Here is a 24,515-nt window from a genome sequence, read left to right on the forward strand (position 1 = left end):
GCTTCATTCTAATCATCCAGTTGTTTATTTCTCTATTGACATCAAATTGTGATTCAGTCACATAGTCTATTCTGGAGCCAAGTGGTTTTAGATAGTCAGTTGATCTTTGGGAACGAAAACTCCCTTGGATTAGCATAACTGAGGAAGTGAAATATCTTTTGAAGGGTTGCACATTTGGAGGTGATACTTCAGTCACTTCAGCTAGGGCATCATTGGGCCTAAGGCCATTTTCAACATTTCAGCATTTCAGGAGGCAATTTTAGCAGGGCCGAAATTATTGGAGGTCATTTCTAGCAAGTTCGCAGGCTGAAAAAGCAGTCCGAAAAAAGCAGGATGAAAAAAGCAAAACCGACAAAAAAAGCAGTCAGAAAAAAGCAGGCCGAAAAGGCAATCCAAAAAAGTAGCTCCGAAAAAAGCAATCCGAAGAAGTAGTTCGAAAAAAGAAAAACGTAAAAAGCAAATCCGAGAAAAGCAAGTGGAAAAAGCAGATCGGAAAAAAAGCAAGCAGAAGGGGCAGCATTGAAGGAAAATATTACAGCCATCCACAATTAGGTTCTTCACTTCTCATTTGGCATATTTTTTGAGAAATGTAGGTTTTCAGCTGAATACAAAATATAGCTTCAACACTTCATTATTTCACCTTGTACTTGTCTTTGTTTGCCATTTGGCATTATTGGTATCAAAGGAAGGCTAGGATTTTGCAATTGAAAGAGCGTTGTAATTTTTAGACTATCTATATTGCAATCCTAGAGTTGATGATCAACTTAGTAGTTTGCATTCCAATTGTTTGACAAAATGTCAATTGGTTGTAAGTTCTCTTTTTGGCATAAATAATGTTATAATTTTGTATACTAAGTGTTTATATTAATGACACTTGGTTGTAAGTGCATTAATGCCATCTTAGGTTGCATCCAAAGTATTTATCATAATTACTAGTTGCTGTAGCTGCATATTGCAAGTAGTTAAGTCACATATTTGTATTGAATATTGTCAAAATTAGTTGCACATTCATGTTAGGTCATTGCTTAGACAATCTGGAGTCTTTTTGTAAGCATTCTCTTTGATGCAAATCGAAACAAGAGACATTGCAGCAATATGAAAAGTTATATCAGTCATATGACCCCTTGTATGCAAAGTGTTTGACAAAATTCTTTGAGCCTTCAATCAGCATTTTAAGGTCGGAATTGAGCAGGATTATGGCAGTGGTATCAGAGCTTGCTTGCAAAGTGTTTGACGAAATGTCAAACCACTGAAGTATAAATATTTTTGGTGTTTGAAGAAGTTATAACCTATTGGGGTTATTACAAGTAATGTGTCAAAAATGCCTTGTAATGCCCTTAAGAGCAACTAGAAATTAGTTGTCTTTGTGATAAGTTTTCCTTGTGATTGGGAATTCCTAGGAGTGGTTTACGTTGGGATAACCATAACCATATTTTTGAACACTTGTGGTAGGTGTTTTGGGATAGATTGGCTTTGTAAGGACACTAGTTGGATTCATACCTTTAGTGAAGAGGATTCTAGGAACCTTCTTTTAACCCACTACTAGTTCCATTGCATCAATTAGGGTTTTAAGGACTTTTGCATTCTTTCTCCAACCCTGTAACCATTAGATCTTTGTTTGCATTAGTGATCCTTTATCACTCGATTGACACTAATCTTTCTTGATCTAGCTACCTTAGAGTTAGGATTGAAAGAATCAGTCTCCTTAACTCCCTCTTTGAGTTGTGTAAGTGTGGTTATGTGATGAAATTAGGGTTTATTTTCTTGATTCACATTCCCCCTATACAAAATCTAACCCTTTTCTAATTGAACCATAACTCTAATTTAGATTCAAAGTGTAATTAAAATGAGCGTATAATAATGTACCCACTCCATATAAGGAAAAATAAATGAAGACACCATACTAGAAAAGATGCAAAAGTTTGTGAGGAGTAGAAGCCTCTCACAAATTTTTAATATATTATGAATGAAAATTGCCCAAACTTTGAAAGAATTAATGATGGTGGACTAGATTAATAGGACTTGAACATCCTAGATTACATGACTAGGGTAAACATAATATCTTTGGGATAAAATTGACGATCTAAAAAACAAAAACAAAATAGGAAAGTTACAAGGCCTTACACAAATAACCATCAAAGATATTGGTAGAACTATGGAAGGGAGAAAAAATTCAATGAGGGAAAAGGTTTTGCAATCTCAACTAGAATAATGAAACATACTTGAGATCATTACAACAAGCATGGCATTCTAACTATATGAAGTGAATTTGGTTAGCCTCTATATAATGTCATAAACTAGTGGTATAATAACTTCTTAAGAAGTAAATTCCACACATAATTGGGGGGTGAATCAGTTATGGACAAATAGAATTACATCCAAACTTATAAAACTGATCACCAACAATTAAAACAATGACGCACAATAGTAAGAAACCATGCACCATAACAAAATGACTTTGCTATCTAGGGAAACCCTTGATTAGAGTGAAAACCTCACAGGGAAGGTGCCTATACGATAGTTTTCTAATAAATAAGTTCACTATGAAAGGATGTAACCCCCTTAGAAGTCAACCACTACTCCTATTGTACAACAATCCCTGTTAGAGGACAAAAACCTATTAAAAGACCTCGAACCCTTGCTAGAAGATTCTAACTCTTTTAAAGGTTCTTGAGGACAAGTAGATCGACTGTCAAAATGATCTGACAAAAGTGAAACACAAATCATTTAGGATAAAATATCCAATAATCATGCACTAATTGATCTACAACTTACTTAGACAAAATAGTTCCTTTGAATTGAACTCAATCATCCAACAACATCTCTTCTCTGCTATGATAATCTAACATCAAGGCTTGCAACACATGTATCTAGACACACCATACATTCAACTCACACATCTAAACAAGGAAACCATCTTTCCTTTATATCCTGAAAATTTTCAACCAGGGTTAGAATACTTAACCTAGTCTAGGAAATTATCATACCACCAATTTTTGATGTATTTTAGAGGTTGATCAGATCCATGCCATGCCTCTTGTAACGATCCCAAATTTGTTTCATTGTATTAGTAAGAGTTACACAGTTTTTATCTTCATTAATTTTTTTCTTCTTTCCTTGGTTCTCGTATTTTTGATGGCTTGTTGTATAAGGTCTTTTATATTGCATATTTTTCCTTTTTCTTGTAAACCATTTATTGTAGCCCAAGAAGGGTATACTATTTATCCCAGTATCATAGTTTAGGATGATCAAGGTTAATTGTTTACTCGTAACATGGTTTGGAATGATCCTTCTATAAGTTTGGTTCTTCCATTTAAATCTCTTTTTTCATGATTTTAGAAATTGTTAATTTTTTTGACAAATACTTTTTATAAGAAATTTTTTCTTTAGACAAAAACTTGCTTACATAATTAAGCCGAGAGGCTTTCTACAATGGCAGCAATCTTCAATGTAAACATTTTCCATTTTGAAAAAAAATTGATGTTCATTTACATGTCAAAAAAATAAAATAGAAATAAACTAAATATAATTATAATTAAAATCGTGAAAATTAAAGACAGGAAATGGAAGTAAAAATGAGGCAGGTCAAGTGTTTCGTTCATCATTTCCTCACGCCTCTTAGACTCACAAAAATATGTGATGATAAAAATTTTGAGATTATGAAAATAGATGCCTCGAGAAGGATATCTCTCAGCTTATTATATATATATATATATATATATATATATATATATATATATATATATATATATATATATATATATATATATATATATATATATATATAAGCTAGTGTTAACTCAAAAAAAAAAAATTTAACTTCAAATAGAACTTTTCATTAACTTATTAAAGATATTTTGAAATAAAATAAATAAAAATAAATAACGAAAGATAAAATATTTAACCAACCATACACATAACAGACTACTTTTAGTATCATAGTTTATTTTATAAATTTTTTCATTCGACTTTCCCCCCCGCCCTTTCCCCCCCGCCCGCAAAAAAACAAAACCAAAAATTAATCTACCATGATATAATTTTTGAAAAAATATTTTAATGGTTGAAAAATTTATTACCGTTGAGCAAAGAAGGCAAGTTCTAAAAACTTGGGTCAAATATCATGCAATTGATAGCGCCGACATGGGACAAAAAAGAAACGAAATCGACGCGAAATTTCCCCCCAAAACAAAGCTTTGCGAAACAATTTAGCAGCTTCGCTAAATTAATAAGCTGCCGCCATTTTACTTCAGTTCATTTTCACGTAACACTTCTGCTTTCAACTTTTTGCCAGCCAGCCTACTAAAATGAAGCCTTCACCATTTCTCAGCCTCACCAAAACCTCGCATGAATCACTATAATTTGTCAAGTAAAATGTCCTCTCCTCAAGAAATTTCTCTGGTGAGGAAAGAATAAAAATATAACGGAACATCTTTAACAGTCTATGAAGAAATTGATTTATGAAATGTGTATATGCTTTTGATAAAATGTTTAATTATGTGGATGTTCACTTAGCAGGTCGCTCAGGAAAGCACAGAGCTGGAGCTTCTGTTGAAAACTGGTAAAAAATATAGTTCCTATGCGTTTTTATGAGCTGGATTTTATTTTGCATTGTGTCTATGGGTTTCTTTGACTTGGAATTTGATAAAGATTGGGGATATTGTGCTTTGCTTGTGAAATGCTTTGAAGATTTTAGCATGCTTTATAGGATTTCAGATTAATACGAAAGTCGTTTTAGGAGATGACTTTTTTGATTTGGAAAATGATAGATTGGAGAATTGTCTAATAGTTCGAAGATTTTAGCATAATTTGAACCTTGCTTTCTTGGATTAATGCTTCATAGCTTTTCCTGATTTGGAAACAGATAAGGATTTTGGAAGTTAAAGATTTGGAAAATCGTGTTTTGCTTGTAAAATGCTTGGAAGTTTTCTGCGTTATGTATATGATTTCAGCACTACATGAGAATTGTTATGGGAAATTAAAATTTGACGGCTTATGGAATGGTCTGAAGATTCCAGCATAATTTCTCCGATTTTGCTTTTTTGGTTAATTTGAAAGTTTTTTAGTGGATAACTATCTGATAGACTTCTTTGATTTGGAATTTGATAAAGATCTTGAAAATTAGGTTTTCATTTGGGGAGAGTTTTTGAGATTTTGTTTTAAGGTTTTGAGTATGTTAAAGTTTGAAGTTATTTTCATGGAAGAGCTTTTAATGGGAGAAAGTGAGATTATTTGTCGGATGTTCAGAATAATTTATCTTAATTTGTGTAGTATTTTACTTCTAAGGATTTTCTGAAAGTTACAAAGAATTTCACATCAGTTTGGGGGATTTAGTTGCAATTTTAAAGCTGTTTTAATGGATGATTTCTTGTTGGGCTAATAATGGATTTAGGAAATTTGACTTATATTGAAGGAATTGAAAATTCTGGTATAATTTGGGAATTTGAACTTCTTGATGGATTTCGCGATTGGTCTAAGGAGTTGCAAATGGCTTGATGTGAGCAATTTGTTTTGTATTGTCATTATAAATGACTTGATGCAAACGTATATATAAACTTATATATAAATTTTATCTTTATTTAAAGGTTTTCAGAGTCGCTTTGATAAATAAATATTTTCAGAGTTGCTCTAGCTGACAAATATTTGTTGTCAGTTTTTATTTTTGTAATTCAATAAAGGTTGAGAAAATTGCATAGTAACACGGGGACGCGTCCCCCCCCTTTTTGCCCGACGTCTCGGAGACTTCAACGCACCGGAGACTTGGGGACTCCGTCTTCCCGTCCCCAGCGGTGCCACTAGATTCCACCACCTCCACCGAGGATGGGGGACATCCTGTTATTCAGTATTTGCAAATTCGACTATTTATGTTTAATGTTCAATGTTCCAATTCAATGCAATGTTTCAAGTATTCACTCTTTTACATCTTTACATCCTATATTGCAATACATATTTTCATAACTAACATTTTTAAATACCATATGCATAGATATATACACCCCTCTTGTCCCCCCACCACCGTCCCCCCACCGTCCCCCCGCCGTCCCCAAATTAAGGCCCCTCTGTCCCCCCGTCCCGAAAACTTGTCCCCCCGTTTCGCCGTCCCCCCGTCCCCCAGGGTGGTGTAACTATGGAAAATTGGATTTGCTTGTGTAAGGATGTTAAGTATTCAGACCAGTTTGAATATTGTATGAGGTGTTCCATGGATTTATTTAAGTACCTGTTTAAGGCAAGGATATTTTTATGGATTCCGATTTGGTTGCTTGAGGCTTAAAACATTTTGACATAATCTAATGAGTTGTTTTAGCAGATAAATTAATATACTAATCTGCTGCTTTCAAAATGGCAAATCAGTTTGCACTCTTGTTGTACACGGTTTTGTTGTGAACAAGGGTTTAAGGATTTAAGCTTTAACTTAAATGAGTGTTTTTAGAGTTGCATTTATGAATGAATATTATCAACGTTATTTTATATAATGGATCTCTTTGATAATTTATCTGATAAAGATTTAAAACCTTGGGTTCACTAGTGGAATATTATTACAATTAAATTTTACCTTGTATCAACTTTTTCGAAATCTTAGCATATTTGAATTTTTTTAGGTAAAGAGTTAAAATTTGGATAAATTAAAATCAAAATCGTTAATATATCTAGTTTCTAATTTTATGAATTGTTTGACTTTTGAGTGGTGGATTTGAGTATCTTTGAGATGTGACAAATATTAATGAATTCAAATTGGTTTCATTCTTGTTGTAAATAATCTTGTCCAAAAAAGGTTTTAGTTTAACTTTATTTTTTCACCTTCATATCTCCAAATATTGTCCATAAGATGAATGGACAATGTGTCTTTTAAAACATGTAAGAAGATATAAATTTGAAGGATTGGAAGATATTTTTTTAGTTTGAATGGCTGTAGCTCAATTTGAATGTATTTGACTCTAAGGTGTCAGTGATGTATGGATTTGAGCATTAGCTCAAGACATGTATCCATCTGTTTTGGATTCTAATTTGGTAATTTAAGATTCTTAAATTTTTAGCTGAATTGAATGTTTTATGATTTGTTTTAGTAGATTGAATTTTTACTGGTTTGCAGCATGGTGATTGTTTTTCAATGCCAATTCCATTTGTATTCTTCTGTATAATATTGATGTGACGATGGTTCTTTTGGAGTTTGTTAAAGGAATTTAATTTTTCAATCTTTCTTTATTAGATGGATTTGAGTACAATCGGTGGTAGTTGAGTTGATGTGAACGTGGTTTAAAAACTTGAGCATAATTAGAATACTTATTGGAAATGATTCAATTGGTTAATGCTTTTAAAGTAATTTTGAAGGATTGATTTGAGCATCATTGGTTGAATTCTTGTTTTAGGATGAGTGTGGTATTTTTGATTTGATGTTATTTACTATAATGGATGGGTGTTTTAAGAGTACATGGATTCCTTTGAGTACTTTTATGAGATATTGCAGTTCTAATTTAGTTGTTGTTATCTAATGTTATTTCTATTTTCACAATTGTCTAATTTTAGGAACGTTTTGCACTCAATTGGATTCAGAATGATAATTTTTGAGTAAAAGGTTCCTAACAGACTCAATTATTATTAGGAGCCACACTGAGCAAGACATCAGATGATTCTGAGCATGTGGATTTTGTTTGGAGAGTTCATGGATTCCCTGCTTTAGGGACTGAGATTGTAAGATCAGATAAATTCAAAGTGGGAAATTTCAACTGGTATGCCTCTTTTCTGAATAAATACAGGTGATGGAAAGAAAAAAACATAAATTGTATTTTTGTTCATGGATAAGTATAGTAACGGGAGCTAGAAAACAGCTGGTTACAATAGTTAATAGTTAACACAGATATGTGCGAATTGGACTAAATTTGTAGTCATCAATTTTTGTTTTGAGCTTAGACTTCATTTTGGAGGATTTACAACAAATTAAACTAGCCAAAGTTTATGAAAGGATATGTCTGAACTAGACTTGGGTTGTATTTGCCACTTATTTCTGCTAAACCCAATGTAGGTGTTAGATGGTGTCTGCTGATTACGGTGAGATCACTAAAGACCAAAATACAATATACATGTAAAATTTGCATAACCCATGTACTGAAACAGGGTACTAATTACGCGCTCCTTACATATCCTTTGCGTGATTTTCAATTCTTTTGCTAATTTTGTTGGTTTTTCCTTTTGTTTCTCATAAAGAGTTCTCAATGCGCTTATTATGCAGACAATGTCAGTTAATATTATTTGGTGGTATTGCCATTTTATGCTTCTTGGTGCTCATGTAAGGCAATATTTTCCAACCTGTGTTCAAGAGTTGATGTTTCACAAAAGTGAATAGAGATGCAATACAGGCAATAAGGTTTTACATATTTTTGCATATTATCACTTATTGTCAAACCTAATTTTTTTTTGCTCGAGTAGTGGGCTCAGATTGAACATAAGATTTTCTTTTTTTTTTCAGCGAAACTTTATATTTATATTAATAAAAACCTGGTTCAAAAGAGGGCTCCCAGAGAAAAGAACTAGAAAGAAAAACTCCGTTCATAACCCATTGCAATATAAAGTGCAGTATAGAGTATAATCTGCATCAAAACCTAGAAGCTACCCAAGAAAGCACATGATTGTGCTTAACATCTTGATCCTATGAAACAAGCCACTAAAGAAGCCCCCCAACATAATAACAAAGAGGCTCATGAAAACGGAGCCTATCATATATAGAAGTTTTTGGAAAAAATCACAGCACGATATAAACCCCAAGATTAGATTACAAAAATCTGAGAATATATGTTTTCACCAAGGAATTTGACCATGAAATCTCATGTCCCACCTCACATACATAGAAAACATAGGACATCATAGTCCCTTTCATTGAGAATCAAGAATCTGAAACTTGGTATAGTGCAGCTAGAAGTTTGCAGAAGAGCAAATCATGAGAAGCATTTCCTTTGCAGCAGTAATAAAAAACCATGAGATGGATTTGAAAATGCTACCCAATAAAAAGACACCTGAACGGGCCCTGCTAAAAAGAATTATCCATTGATCATCAGAAAGCATATCAAAACACTATTGTTTTAAAGGCATCCCATAACTAATCATTGGATATCATCATAAAAAAGTAGAGCTTTGTGAAGCATGATAACAAAAAAGTGCGAAAAAATCTCCAGTATTTCATATGAACTGCAATATCTGACATGGAATTGTCAATGTCACAGACCATTTTCATAGCATCAAGTATTTCCACAAAAGATTGCCCTCTGCATATTTTGTTTTATTTCATTGTATTTGCTAATTCATTTGAATTGTGTCTAATGCTAGATCTCCTAGAGTCCTTATGAGAATGAAATTCTAATGCCTGCAGGAGAGTGCTTCTTTATCCAAGAGGATGTAAAGGCCAGGACGATCAAGTGGCAGTCTTATTAGAGCTCTCTCAAGAGGATACTTTAATGACAAATGAAAGGTCAGTGTTGGTCCAGTGCTACTTTGGAGTGTTTAATCACAATGAACAGAAAATCACTATTCATAAAGGTACACATTTCTCTATTATAATCTTATTTTGACATGACATTAAGTTGAGTTTACAATTCCCTTTATTATCATGGTTGAGCAATATAGGTCTATCAAGAAATAGCAATGCTTTTGAAGCACAGATGGTCTTGAAAACTTTGATTATTGTACGGAGATACCAATTATACTTTATAGTAGGGGGTGTTATGCTCAAGTTCAATATCCATTATATACAAGGAACATTTTTCTGAGGCTTGGGGTATTTCTTGGATTGAATTTTTCTGTTACCATGAAAAAATGTATGTCCAATGTGGAACTTTTGAGACTGATTATCAAGATTGAAAATTGATTGTGTTTGTTTTGATTGCTACAGAATACAGACATCGGTTTTCTGCAAACTCGACAGAGTGGGGCTTTGGTTCATTTGCTTCCTATAATGTGATTTGCAATCCTGGAAATGGTTTTCTGTGTGATGATGCTTTAACTCTGATAGCAAGGGTTCAAATATATGTGGATTTGTCAATTTTTGATGCAAAGAAAGAGATTAATTTTGTTGGCCTCAAGAATCAAGGAGCAACATGCTATTTGAATTCGTTGCTGCAAACATTGTATCACATTCCATATTTCAGAAGGGTAACTGTACTTCAGAACCTGAAAATCTGATGCTTAAATGTGATACAACAAAAGCTCAGTTAACATGATATGATTCTTTAACTTGAAATGTCTGCAGGCAGTGTATCGTATGCCAATGGAAAATATACCTTCAACCAGAATTCCTCTCGCTTTGCAGCACCTGTTTTATAATATGCAGAGTAGCAATAATAGTGTATCGACAACAGAACTTACAGGATCATTTGGATGGAGTATATATGACACATATCAGCAGCGCGATGTACAAGAGTTCAACACAATGTTATGTAATGAGTTAAAAGAGACAATGAAGGTATTTTATTCATAATTTAATCCCTTTCTTGAAATGCTGGATGGGTATTCTAATATGTTGTAAGTGACACAGTTAAACTTTTACAGGGGACTTCAGTTGAAGGAACTATTGAAAAACTATTTGAAGGACACCTAAGGAATAGCATAGAGTGCATTGGTATGGATTATAAATCTACAAACCAAGAGCCATTTTATGGTAAGGGTTTCCATTTTCATTTTGTATTGACGTTTCTGGTTGTCCTATCTGTTCTCCATGGTAGCAAGAAGGAAAAGGAAGTTTTGATTTTATGTTTTTGCTGCTATTGGAATTGAATGAACATTCCTTTTGGTGCTCCCTTAAAGTTTATTAAGCAGTGAAATCATCCTAATTAAGTAAAAAAAAAATCAAGATAACAAGTATAGGGTAGGCCTTCATAAAATAAAATTTGGTAGCTTTTGAGATCTTTGATTTTTTCTTTGAGGTTTCACCATTTTCAAACTTCTCTTAAATACTTAATAAAACAATCTCAGAATCTAACATGTAGAATTAATTTTCAAGTCTCGATGATATAATATTTGTGGCGAGAAGCAGAGAGACGTGTCCATAAGAATACGGAAGTAGGCCTTGGCTTGGAAGGTTCTTTGTTTTGAAACTATTCAATACGAAAGAAAGTTCCCTATGCTTTTTGAATTGGCTTTGAGTGAATCAAATGACCAACAAATGGGGAGACCACATACCTGAATGTATACTTGTGCTCAATATGTACTTGATGTTATGTTAATCTGATGGTAGCATTCCTGAAGGAATGTCTCACTGTCAAAATACCACAAATCTGAGAGAAGTACATATCCTTGTTGGAGTCAAATTTGTTAGAAATCATAAGGAAGTGTGTTAGGATATATCTGATATTTAAAACTTCAAGTGTAGACCAGATAGCAGTAATCTAGTTTACAGCTCTTGCACCACTGACTGTATCTCCTTTCTAATCTTATATCTTGCAAAGGTTTAACCCATTAGTTCTACAATATTTTTATATAAATCTTATAATAGATTCTAGATGGTATATAAATTTATGTTACATAGCAGGAGCCCTTTATTTACTTAATACAAAAATGTAAAAACTGTACATTTTTTTTTCTTCTCAAAAATATTTTATGTTTGAAGTTTGAACCTATCATTTTTTTGTTATTTTATAAACATAGCTGGTATGACTTGAGCATTTTCTAACTGCGTTTCTTCTTACTTAGATCTTCAGCTTGATGTCAGGGGCTGCATGGATGTCTATTCTTCTTTAGATAAATACATTCAAGTTGAGAAACTTGAAGGTGACAATCAATACAAAGTAGAGAATGTTGGCTTCCAGGTCCAAAAAATTCTTGCTGAAAAATGATTTCTTTTATTTTCTTTACTCAACAAAATTCTTGTTATTCTAATTCTACCATGTTGTCAAATCTTTATTTCTGATCTAATTTAGGATTTAAGTTCTTGTACCTCTGAGCATGTTTCTGTCGATTGGACAATAATTTTCTGATGTTTACCTTACTCTTTTCCTGTAGGATGCTCGAAAGGAGACTTGTTTTGCGGATTTCCCGCCTATACTGCAACTTCATTTAAAACGCTTTGAATATGACCATACCAGAAATCTGTTGGCAAAGGTAACACGAATCCATGCAATGTTGATTGCCTTGGTTTATGTAGAAGGTATAGAAATTGCTCTGGTTCACTTTGTTGTATAAATATAATGCATTATCTTTTATCACTGTCAGATCAATGACAGGTATGAGTTCCCATTGCAACTTGACCTGGATAAAGATGATGGCCGATATCTTTCCTCTGATGCAGATAGAAGTGTGCGGAATCTTTATTCTCTGTATAGGTAAAATATCTGTGTACTGCAGGCTTATGTGAAGGCACAGTTTGTTTTGCATTCTTGTTAAGTAACATTTAAGTTTTATATAGTTTGTGTTTCACTAAATTAACTTAAATTTTGCAATTCTATTGCAGTGTTTTGGTTCACAGTGGAGGAGCCAATGCTGGACATTATTATGCTTTCATCAGGCCTCTCTTATCTGAGCAATGGTAATTTATGAGTTTGAAACCCATTTTTGTATTTCTCCACATTGGTTTCAGCTAGTAGTCTTTCTCATGTAATCATTTCTTCATGTTTTTTCGGCAAAGGCCTTTGATGAGAATTTTTGGTGTCATCTCTTAGCCATAGGAACATTTAAATAATTCTGACTAGTAATCAAGCATTGTTTCAAAATAAAAATAGGACAGGCCTTTGATGATAATTTTTTGTGTCAGATAGGAACATTAAAAAAATTCTTACTAGTAATCAAGCATTGTTTAAAAATAGAAACAAGAATGTAATCATATTGATGTTTAGACTGACTAATATAGGTCAATAGAACTTGGATATGTTGCTAAAGATGGCAGCAAGAGGGAGACAATCCAAGGCTTTTGAGAAGCTACAAGCTAAAATATATCTAAAGGCAAAACAAAATCTGATGAGGGCACAACCCAAAACAAAATGAACACAACAGGAAAAGGGGAATATTATTATCAGAAGTGATCTGCTATTACATTTAGTACACTGAAAATAGACTCAAAGACATGCCCTATGGGCTTACACTATTGTCTGAATCTGGAGAAAATCCTCCTCACGGTATGCTCTCCCAAACTCCACCAAAAAACTGCCTTTACAATGCTAGAAATGTCCTTAAGTACCAAGTTAGGTTTAGGGTTAGGAATACATTCTAGAATATGCCATTTGCCATCCACTGCCAAAACAGAAGGTTCTAGAAAACACGCCAGAAGTCAATGTAAAATTAGAATAATTCAAAAATGGTAATCCAACTTCCAAGAGGCATAACTTTTGATCTGGGACTCCGATTGATGAACCGTTTACATTTCCGGAAAGCTCTCCAAGCGCCCTATAGCCTTATGGAGCAAATCTGCTCATTCCCCATTTTTTAGGTCCGTACGAGGCCATTTAGTGCCTCAAATCTGATTTTGAAGTGCTCTTAGGAGGTTGTCAGGCAACTTAAAACTGCAATAACTTTCAAACCGTAAAGCCTTTTGACTTGATTCTTTTTCTGGAGTGCGTTAAATTACGAGTATAATCATTCCTCCAACTTAAACCCTCTAACTCATTATAATTATGGCTCAATTATAAAATAACCTATTTTCTATATTGGCACATATCCCAAGGTGCTCAAAAATTCTAACCTAGAAGAGCAATAGTGGAACTATGAGAGTTGGAATCTTTAGTTGACCCAAATGGGTATTCAGAAATGAAAACACTTTAAACAGAAACTTATATTAAGCATATTTTTGGGTGATACAGGATTACCCTTACACCACTAGATGCTTTTGCATTAGGCACCCAATGTAGATTGAAAAGTGACCCTGTCACTTTATAGCTAGTAGGGGAAAACCCAACTGGGCAACCTCCGTCGCAGATATCCAAGTTGAGTCTTCTATTGGTCATACTTTCCACTTCACCAGGTATTCTTCATACTGCTTGTTTCTGGTACTCCGACCCTCACGATTATCCATAAATATTTCAATCTCTTCCTTCATAGAAGTAGGAATTGGACATGGCTCCAGCATCAACTCCTTATCTGCACCATCATCATGATATTCTGTTAACTCTGCAATATTGAAAATATGAGAGATGTGAATCCCATCTGGCAACTCCACCTCATGCATTTCCTAAATCATATTTCTTCAAAATTTGCAAGGACCAAATTTCTTCATCTTCAGCTTGTTGTAGGTACCCACTAGAAATTGTTCTTTCCTCAAATATACCATAAATCGGATCTCCAACTTGGAACTCTTTATGTCTCCTCTTTTGATCTGTTCTAGCCTTATACTGTAGGTTCATCTTGGTAATATGTGCATGTACTCCTTATGTAGGTTCTTGACATGTTCACCAAAGTCTTCTGCCTTGGCACTTGTCCTCCCCCCTTGCTCCATCTTCCTCAACTCTGGTGCAGTCCTTGGACTACTCCCATACACAATTTGGAATGGTGATCTAACAGTACTCCTATTTACAGAATTATTGTAAACAAATCCTGCTTGTGGTAGAATCAAATCCCATCCCTTGGGCTTATCTCCTACAAAACACCTTAGCAAATTGCCCAGACTCCTATTCACTACTTTTGTTTGCCCATCAGTCTGCAGATGATGTGCAGAACTGAACTTCAATTCTTTCTTCAACTTCTTCCAAAAAGTCCTCCAGAAATACCCCACAAATTTAGTATCTTTGTTAGAAACAATACTTTTTGGGAGATCATGTAGCCTCACCACCTCTCTGAAAAACAAATCTGCAATATGTACTGCATCATGAGTCTTGTGGCATGGAATGAAATGTGCCATCTTGGAGAACCTATCAACCACCACAAATATTGAGTCATTACCCCTTTGTGTCCTTGGCAATCTAAGAACAAAATCCATACTTATGTCCTCCCAAGGCTTTGATCGATGGAATAGGCAATGGTTGATAGAGTCCAGTATTATGACTATTTGACATACTCGACAACTTTGCACAAACTTCTTCACATCTTGTGACAATTGAGGCCAAAAATAATGTTCTCTAATAATGACAATGGTCTTATCTCATCCAAAGTGTCCTGCCATTCCTCCACTGTGCTTCTCCTTGATCAAGTTTTCCCTCATGGAACTCCTTAGGATACACAATTGAATTCCCTTGAACAACATACCATTCTAAATCATGTAATCTAGCCACCTGGTCTTATCTAGAGTAACAGGTTCTTTACAAGCCTTACAAGCCTTTACAAAGTCAGGATCCTCATGGTACAGATTCTTGAGTTCATCAAACCCAACCATTTCAACCTGCATTACTATCAGCAACAACTGTCAACTACTTAATGCATCTGTAACCCTATTAGACCTTCCACTTCTATGTTTCAATACAAATGTATAGCTTTGCAGGAACTCTACCCATTTCAAATGTCTCTAATTCAATTTACCTCGGCTATTTAGGTACTACAATGCCTAGTGATCAGTATAGAAGACAAACTCTTTTGGCAACCGATAATGCCTCCATTTCTTTAAGGCCTGAACTATTGCATGGAACTCCTGATCATAAACAAAATGCTTCTTCTTTGCATCATTCAATTTTTTACTAAAATAGGCAATAGGCTTACCTTCTTGGCTCAACACAACTCCAATAACACTGTCACTAGCATCGTAATCCATTTGGAACACTTTGTTGAAATCATGAAGTGCCAACATAGGTTGCTCTGTCACCTTCTTCTGCAGTAATTCAAAACTCCTTGCAGCTCCTGTAGTCCACTTGAACTCTTTTCTATCCCCCCTCATTGTTTCAGTTAGGGGTGCACATATACTACTAAAATTCCTAATGAACTTCCTGTAAAAGCTAGCCAGACCATGGAATGACCTCACCTCAGTGACAGACCTTGGAGTGGGCTATTCCAAGATGACCTTCACCTTCTCTGGGTCCATTTTGAGACCCTCAACTGATACAACAAACCCCAAATATACTAATTCCCTTTTGACAAAGCTACACTTCTTCAAATTAATCAACAATTTCTCTTCTCTCAACCGTTCAAGGACACTATGAATGTACAATAAATGTTCATCCAAAGACTTACTGAAAATCAAAATATTATCGAGATAGACTAACAAATTTTCCCAAAAATTTCTTTAGTATCTCATTCATAAGCCGCATGAAGGTGCTTGGTGCATTGGTCAGTCCAAAGAGCATGACTAACCAATCATATAGACCCTCCTTGGTCTTGAATGCAGTCTTCTACTCATCTCCTTCTAGTATTCGTATCTGGTCATAGCCACTTTTGAGATCTATCTTTGTGAAGTACTGTGCTCCACTTAAATAGTCCATAAGATCATCTATTCTTGGCAAAGGAAACCAATACTTGATGGTTATTCTATTTATAGCCTGAGAGTCTGTACACATTCTCCACTCTCCATCCTTCTTTGGTGCCAGCACTGCAGGTACTGCACATGGACTTAGTCTCTCTCGAATCAAACCTTTCCTCAACAACTCCTGAGCTTGTCTGTTTAGTTCCTCAGTCTTAGTAGGAGTCATCTTATGAGTAGCCTTGTTAGGCAAACTAGCTCCAGGGACTAAATCTATTTGATGATTGATTTGCCTTACGGGCAGCAACCCTTCTTGAACATTATCAGAGATGACATCTCCATACTCACTTAATAGACTTGAAACTTCAAGTGGAATCTCACTACTACCTTCCTTATCCTTTCTAGGAATTAAAGCATAATACATACGTTGATGTTTCATGCCATCCAGAAATTTTCTTCCATTAGCAAGACATACCCTAGCACTACTGCGTACCTTTTCACCCTCCTTTATCAAGGGTTTCAATTTGTGGCGAACTCCATGCTTTGTCAGAGAGTATGTATTTGCATGACGATCATGTATAGCATGCCTATCAAACTGCCACAACCTTCCCAACAATAAATGGTAGACATCCATTGGAATGATGTCACAGAGAGCGTCGTCATGGTAACTCCCAATCTTGAATTTTACCAAACATTGCTCTCTAAACAGGACCTTATGATCATACTGCACCCAAGCAATCTGATAGGGTTGGGGGTGTTTCTCCCTCTTGAGCTTTAGCTTTCAGACCATCTCCTCTGACACCAAGTTGTCAGTTCTTCCACCATCAACAATCACATCACAACATTTACACTTGCACTTGCACTTGGTACGAAACAAACTCCTCCTTTGTCCAAGTTTAGTCTCACCGCTCAATAAGACCCTTTCTTTAACTAGAACCTCTCCTCTCCTCTTTCTTCATCCTCTGAATGTGATGACTGTGCATCATCATCCACATGAGCAACCCTTGCTTGACCATCAACTCTCCTATCTGTCCTTCCTTGGTTAGGGGCCAAAGTGATCAAGAGTTTGAAAGTGAAACGTCATTGCAGATTGAGATTGAACCTAGTGATACAGATTCCGAGGAGATAATATTGGAGAATATGGGTGAACGAAATGCAGAGGACAATGAGACACATGTTCAGGTAGCTGATAGAAACCATCAACTAGGGATGTGTGTTGGCTGAACTAAGAGCACAATGACAAGATCAACGGGTAGAATTCATTATTCAAATGAAGGCAAGACAAATGGGGATCAATGTGAATATTAGTGACAATAATGCAAAAAACAACATTGGGGGTCATGGTGCATCAAATGACAATGGGTGAGTTAATGATGGTCAAAATATGGGTAACAATGGCGGGTTTACTGCAGTTAACAATGTGGACCAACAGGTTGACCAAAATGGACCAAATGGAGGAATACAGGTGGCTGATAATTTTGTTAGAGCGCCTAGACCAGCAAGGACCACTTGTTCAAGGCCAAGCATTCCAAATTTACCTCCTAGAATTCAAGTCCAGCAAGGTAAAGAGGTGCAACTACAGGATGTTTAGGGCCAATTGTTGAGAGAATGGGCAACAGAAGGAGATGAGTTTAGGGCATCTATTTCTTTATGTAACTACATGGACTTGAGGATGAGACACATGCCAAAGGGGGCAACAAAGGCCAACAGATGGAGTTGCTAAGGAAGATTAATAAATTCTCTCTCCCCTCTTATGATGGAATGGGTAAGATGACCACAAGGGCTTGGGTCCAAAAGCCAGACATATATTTTCAGCTGAATACTACGCTGGAGGAAGATGCCATTAAATTTGTAGTATTACACCTAGAGGGACTGGTGCGCGAATGGTGGAATCATGGTATGATTACCTTGAGATATAATCAGATTACTACATTCATTGACTTCACAGAAACATTGATCGAAAGGTTTGATAACAAAGATCTTGAGTTATATTTTAAAGAATTAGCACAACTGAAACAGTGGATGAGTGTTGATAATTACATAGCTGAATTTCAAAGGCTAGCAGCCCTAGTGACTGATATAGCACCCAATAGGCTCTTAATGCTCTTTATGGAGGTCCTTACAAAACCGTTAAAGAGGATGGATCAAAAGACCAAGTCCAACTTTATTTTAGCAGGCCTATAAGAAGGCGAGGGACATGGGACCAACCATATCTAGAGAAAGATTTTTACTAAGGGTTCCACTTCCAAAAGAGACAAAGATAAGAATCCCTCCCACAAAGAGCAACCTCAAAGGTCTGAAACTAAAATGCTGGACAGCAATCAACTTAATGAACTTAGAAGGAAGAAGTTATGTTTCCATTGTAGGGAACCCTGGGACTTATCTCACAAATGCCCTCTCAAAACTAAGGCAGCTAACATGGAATATTTTTCAGCAGAGGAATCATTATTAGAAGGGGAAGACAACCATTCTGAGATGAAAACAACAAGGGAGGTGAGTCCACAGATGATGAGGTGATTGAAGGGAAAGTGATAGCCCCCCTATCAGGTGATGAGCAAGCTATTACCTTCTGTGCGAGGAGCACAGTTCAAGGACAATGAGTGATTACCTTGGTAGATATAGGTGCCAAACATAATTTTATATCAGAATTAGTTGTTGACAGATTAGGGCTCTAGATAGATGTGCATAGAGAGTTAAGAGTCATGGTGGCTACTAGACATCGACTTCTCAGCTCCTTGGTAATAAAGGATATGCCCCTATATATGAGAGAATATGATATGACAAGTAGGTTTTGTGTGGTCCCCACGAGTGATTATGATTGCATTTTGGACATGACTTGGATGAAGACCCTACACGAGATCACTTTCAATTTGGATAGGATAGACTTGAAGTTTAAGCATTAGGGTGGGAAGGTAGTGATTAGAGCTCTTTCATATAAGGTGCTTAAGGTGATATCTTTGAGGCACATGGAGAGGCTCATTCAACATGATCAAGTGCAGTGGGTAGTAGGAGTTGTGATGATATCGGAAAGGAGTATGTAGCAGAAGCATGAGTACCCACTGCAGATTTAGGATTGATTGAAGAAGCACTCTAAAGTGTTTGATGATATTCGAGCAGGTAGACCACTAGACCGGGGTATGGAGCATGTGATTGAATTAGAGGAGGGAGCCAAACTGGTTATTATTACACCCTACAAGCATCCGAAGAGGTACAAGGTTGAGATAGAGAAGGTGATTAAGGAGCTCTTGGAGATAGGTCACATCAGGCCTAGTAAGAGTCCCTTTGCTTCAGTAGTGGTATTAGTCAAGAAGAAAAATGGGACATTTCAGATGTGCATTGACTACAAGGAGCTTAATAATCGCACCCTTGAGAATTGGTATGATGTGGAGAAGACCTCTTTTAGGTGTCATTATGGCCCTTTTGAGTTCTTGGTTATGCCTTTGGGGTTGACCAACACATCGGCCAAATTTCTAGTCATGCATGAACAATACATTTAGGGATCAGTTGAGGAGATTTCTATTGATTTTCTTTGATGACATACTCATTTATAACAAGACGTGGGAGGAGTACTTGCAACACTTAGACATAGTTTTGAGCATCTTGGAGGAGGAGTCGCTATATATGCAAAAAAGGTCAAAGTGCGAGTTCGGCATGACAGAGCTACTATATCTTGGGCACATCATTAGTGTAGAAGGTGTTCGAGTGGATCCAGAGAAGATTCGTGCTATTATGGGTTGGCCCCCACCCAAGAACCTTTCACATCTCTGAGGGTTCATGGGACTGTGGTTTCTACAATGTTTTGTGAAGGGGTATTGAAAGACAACAACCCCCCTCATAGACTCGACTCAGAAGGACACCTTCGAGTGGACAAACAGGTCACAACAGTATTTTGATAGGTTCAAGTAGTTGATGAGCTCTTGCCCAATGTTGGCTACCCCCAATTTTACTAGGTCCTTTGAGTTATATTGTGATGCTTCAGGGGAAGGGGTGGGAGTAGTATTGATGCAGGACAAACATCTGATTGCCTATGAGAGTAGAAAGATGAGAGGGGGTGAGTGGAGTTACAATATTTATGATAAGGAAATGTTGGCTATAATGCATGTCTTAGCCAAGTTTAGATAGTACTTGATTAGTAGTAGGTTTACAGTAAAGACTAATCATAACAGTTTGAAACATTTCCTTGGGCAATAGGAGCTAAATGATAGGCAGCAAAATTGGGTCAAAAAACTACAAGCATATGACTTTGATATAGTTTTTGTGAAAGGAAAGAAAAACATAGTTGCTGATGCATTATTTGCAGGCCAACTTTGTGTGCGATTGGGGCATTGTTGGATGATTGGAGAGAGATGATTATGGCAGATTATGCTAGAGATGATTGGGCCTGAGGTATCATAGATGGTACTATCGAGGATGAGAGGTATATGGTTATGAATGGGCTAATCATGTATAAGGACAGGATATGGTTGGTGCCAAGCTCTACGACGAAGCGAAAAATCCTTAGAGCTTTTCATGACTCACCTATGATAGGACATTAAGGCTACTTCAAGACTTACAGGCAGGTGGGGGAGTAGTTTGCTTGGAAGGGGCTCAAAATGGATGTGAGGCAGCATGTGAGGGAGTGCGCAACCTGTCAGTGAAACAAACATGAACACTCTTATCCTGGTGGGTTATTATAGCCGTTACCCATACTCGAGTGGAAGTGGGACAACATATCAATGGATTTCATCATAGGCTTACCCAGAGTGCAGGGTAGAGATTGTATCTATGTAGTGGTGGTTTGGTTAATCAAGTTTTCTCACTTCATAGCTATTCCATCCACCCACACTGCGGTTCAAGTGGCTGAGATCTTCTTTAGAGAGATTTTGAGATTACATGGGTTGCCACGAACCATTGTTAGTGATCGGGACAAGTTCACGAGCTCATTCTGGCAGGAACTCTTCAGATTGTGTGGCACATAACTCACCTCGAGCACTCACTATCATCCCCAAACTGATGGTCAAATATAGATAGTGAATAAATGGCTTGAAGGTTATTACGCAATTATGTTGCTGGACAACAAAAGAGATGGGTGAAGTGGTTACACAATGGTGACACAATGCATCACATGTCCATATAGATGACACCTTTCATGGCCCTCTATGGTTATGATGCACCAAATTTCTTAGACTTGCTCCTTTGTGACAATAGGACACCCAAATTGAAGGAATGGTTGCAGGAAACACAGGACATCATGAAATCACTTAGGGAAAATATGTAGAAAGCTCAAAACCAGCAAAAGTAGTATGCAGATCAGCATAGGGTAGAGTGTTCTTTCGAAGTGGGAGACATGGTGTATCTCATGTTACAGCCCTATAGGCAGTCCTCTCTTAAGTGGAACAGTGTGGAAAAGTTGAAGTCCCGATATTATGGATCCTTTAAGGTGATCAGGTGGGTTGGAGAAGTGGCGTAGAAGTTGGACTTACTGACGGACATTAAGGTACATAATGTATTACATGTGTCTCAGCTCAAACAGGCGATTGGGTAGAATTTGATTCCTTTAATAGAGTTGCTCACATTGGATGATGAAGGGAAATTGATATTGGTTCTTGAAGCTGTTTTAGACAATAGGGAATGTGTACTTCACAAAAGAACCATTAAGGAATACTTAGTGCGATGGAGAAATCTACCCCATGAGGATGTAGCATGGGAGGGGGAGGAGTTGCTACAACAATTAGAACCGAATTCGCTTGAGGACAAGAAAATTCAAGGGGGGTGGACTGTTAATGTCCCCGACCTAAGCTTGTGAAAATAATGAATTGTCGGCCTTCGATGACGTCTCAAGAATGTTAAGTTGGACACATGGTAAGGGACATGTTGTGAAACAAGGAGTTAATTGATAGGGTGGATTGTGACGTGTTAGGAGATACCCACGTGGAGGGCACTTGAGACAAAAAAATAGAGCCACAAATGGAATACGGATGAGACAGGTTACTAGTTGCACATCCTAAAGTTAGCTAAGCATTACTTTGGGGGCATCGGTTGGTTTCTAGGGAGTAAGCAAGTGGTCGGAAAAATATGAAAGGAGGAAGTTTGTAGGGTATGAACGGGGAAGATAGTTTTTTGATTGGAAATCTTGGTAAACTGGTAGTAATTAGACTTCGGTAAACTATTTGAGTAAGGGCCTATGAGATGACAACCTCACATGCCAACAACCATGACGTCATTGTTAAATGGTCTTGAGGTTAGGAGTGTGTGTTCAACATTAGATTGAATCAGTCGGGCATCAAGTTGCAGGAACACATAAGCAAGGAGCATGGGATAATTCACCAAGCATTCTCGATTTTTTTGATGTGGAAGACAAGTAGTGGTAGAAGACACTACAACTGGGATAGGAGTCAGAGAGTCATGACTTGGTGGATGAGAATAGAGAAGGGTGTTGACATAGAGTGGAATGGAAGCCAGGTGCACATTCTCAGTGTTGACAAATCACAAAGGGCCATCATTGATTGGGCATAAAGTGTTGGAAATGGGCACTAGAGTTACAATGTTTTGAGTCACTAACACATATGTTCTCCACTTGAATGGTAGAGAAGACTCGACAAGCACATGTCAGGACTTTGTGACACTACTCAATATGCTTATAATGAACGTAGACCAATGGCAATCCCTGTTGTAATCTCATTTCTTGGAAATTAAGTAAAGTTTATCATAAGAACTCTATCATTGTTAACTAGTTAAATTGTCTAGTAGTATGGCATTTAGTACTTGTTTGTATGCTCTTTGTATTTTGTGATGTCTCAAGTGCAACATTGACATAAACAGAGCCGTTAGACCCCGTCGTGGCTAATGAATAGTAGTCAAGCCATTGATAACAATAATAACCCTCAGCTTACTCGATGCTATATACTTCATAGCGACTCCACTTACTTAGTGCAAGCTTCTAAGGAATACTCAAATCAATATCCCCTCTATAATTTTGTCAAATGAACGCAAACTAAAGACATAATATCAATTGAAGTTAAGTACAAACCATTGACTCATCATACAAGGCACTCCTAACATTAGCAAGAAGCTAGTGGCCTAGTTTTATATTTGATTCTTGCAAGTAAAGATTCACAATTTATTTCATCCATTTAAACTATCTCAACATGAATTGAAATCTATTCCAATTGAGGATTGAGGAACCGATGCAAGAACTTAAAGAAACGTTAAGTAATCCACCATGAAAACCAACAATGAATTATCATTAACTTTGATGACTTTATATAAACTATTTGATGAAGTCCTTCTGTTAGCTAGCCTACTATAGTCTAACCTTCTACTACTTTACAAATGATGGCATAGAACTATTTGATCAAATCCTTCTGTTAGCTAGCATACTCTAATCTAACCTTCTACTACTTTACGAATGAGAAGCCCTCAACCTTATATAGATGCTCAGTTTCAATGAAGGGCTAAGATCCATTCAAATCAAGGACCAAGATTAATCCCTACAAACCCTAATTAGTGTTTTCATAATATCAACCAATTAAATGAAGGCACCACCCCATGGGCCAATAATGGACTATGTTGAAATTGAAATTTTCTGATTAGTAGAAGACAACTAGGTGCTACCTCATCATTTTCATCTTGTGGACTTGATCAATCCTTTGGTGATGGGATAATATTTCTTGATACTCAACATTGCCAAGCCTTCAATAGTGATTGTATATTCCCAAATTGCTTCGTCTTCTCAAACTTTCTTCATCTTTCACTCCTGAAATTTTCTCATTGTTATTACTTGAACCCCTTGCATCTTTGTAAACTTTGAACATGGTTTGAATTTACCTCTTGATAGCCTTGATGTTGAATTTTCTTCATTTGAATCCTCGATCTTGTGCCTTGAAGTATCCACTTAAAGCCTTTTAAGTCTTGGACATCTACCAACTTCTATTCCTCCAACAATGGTCACCTTGCAAAACCAAGAAAGATATTGTGTTAAACTTTTTAAAGATCACAAGAATAACAACATGAATATAGGCTTTGAAGTCTGGACATCTACCAACTTCTCTTCCTCCAACTATGATCACCTTGCAAAACCACGAAAGAAATTGTGTTAAATTTTGTAAAGTTAATAAGAATAACAACATGAAGATAACCATTGAAGTCTTGGACATATACCAACTTCTCTTCCTCCAATGATGACCACCTTGCAAAACCAAGAAAGAAATTGAATTAAGTTTCGTAAAGATAATAAGAATAACAA

At 36.3% G+C, this 24,515-nt stretch overlaps 1 protein-coding gene across 1 annotated transcript in view; it reads left to right on the forward strand.

Annotated features, from left to right (window-relative positions):
* Positions 1 to 4,140: 4,140 nt before the first annotated feature.
* LOC149544578 (ubiquitin C-terminal hydrolase 13-like) overlaps positions 4,141 to 24,515 on the forward strand; it is a 254,280-nt gene continuing 233,905 nt past the window's right edge. Inside the window, exons 1-11 of the mRNA XM_089795193.1 lie at positions 4,141 to 4,398; positions 4,516 to 4,558; positions 7,598 to 7,724; positions 9,359 to 9,525; positions 9,878 to 10,137; positions 10,235 to 10,447; positions 10,534 to 10,642; positions 11,674 to 11,789; positions 11,983 to 12,081; positions 12,193 to 12,302; positions 12,431 to 12,505. Of these exons, the coding sequence (XP_089651319.1) occupies positions 4,345 to 4,398; positions 4,516 to 4,558; positions 7,598 to 7,724; positions 9,359 to 9,525; positions 9,878 to 10,137; positions 10,235 to 10,447; positions 10,534 to 10,642; positions 11,674 to 11,789; positions 11,983 to 12,081; positions 12,193 to 12,302; positions 12,431 to 12,505 (1,373 nt within the window). The 5' untranslated portion in view covers positions 4,141 to 4,344. The remainder of the gene's footprint in view (positions 4,399 to 4,515; positions 4,559 to 7,597; positions 7,725 to 9,358; positions 9,526 to 9,877; positions 10,138 to 10,234; positions 10,448 to 10,533; positions 10,643 to 11,673; positions 11,790 to 11,982; positions 12,082 to 12,192; positions 12,303 to 12,430; positions 12,506 to 24,515) is intronic.

This window comes from Cupressus sempervirens, chromosome 8, assembly GCF_028749045.1.
Source record: "Cupressus sempervirens isolate cs-2001-9-10 chromosome 8, ASM2874904v1, whole genome shotgun sequence".
Classification (NCBI taxonomy): domain Eukaryota; kingdom Viridiplantae; phylum Streptophyta; class Pinopsida; order Cupressales; family Cupressaceae; genus Cupressus; species Cupressus sempervirens.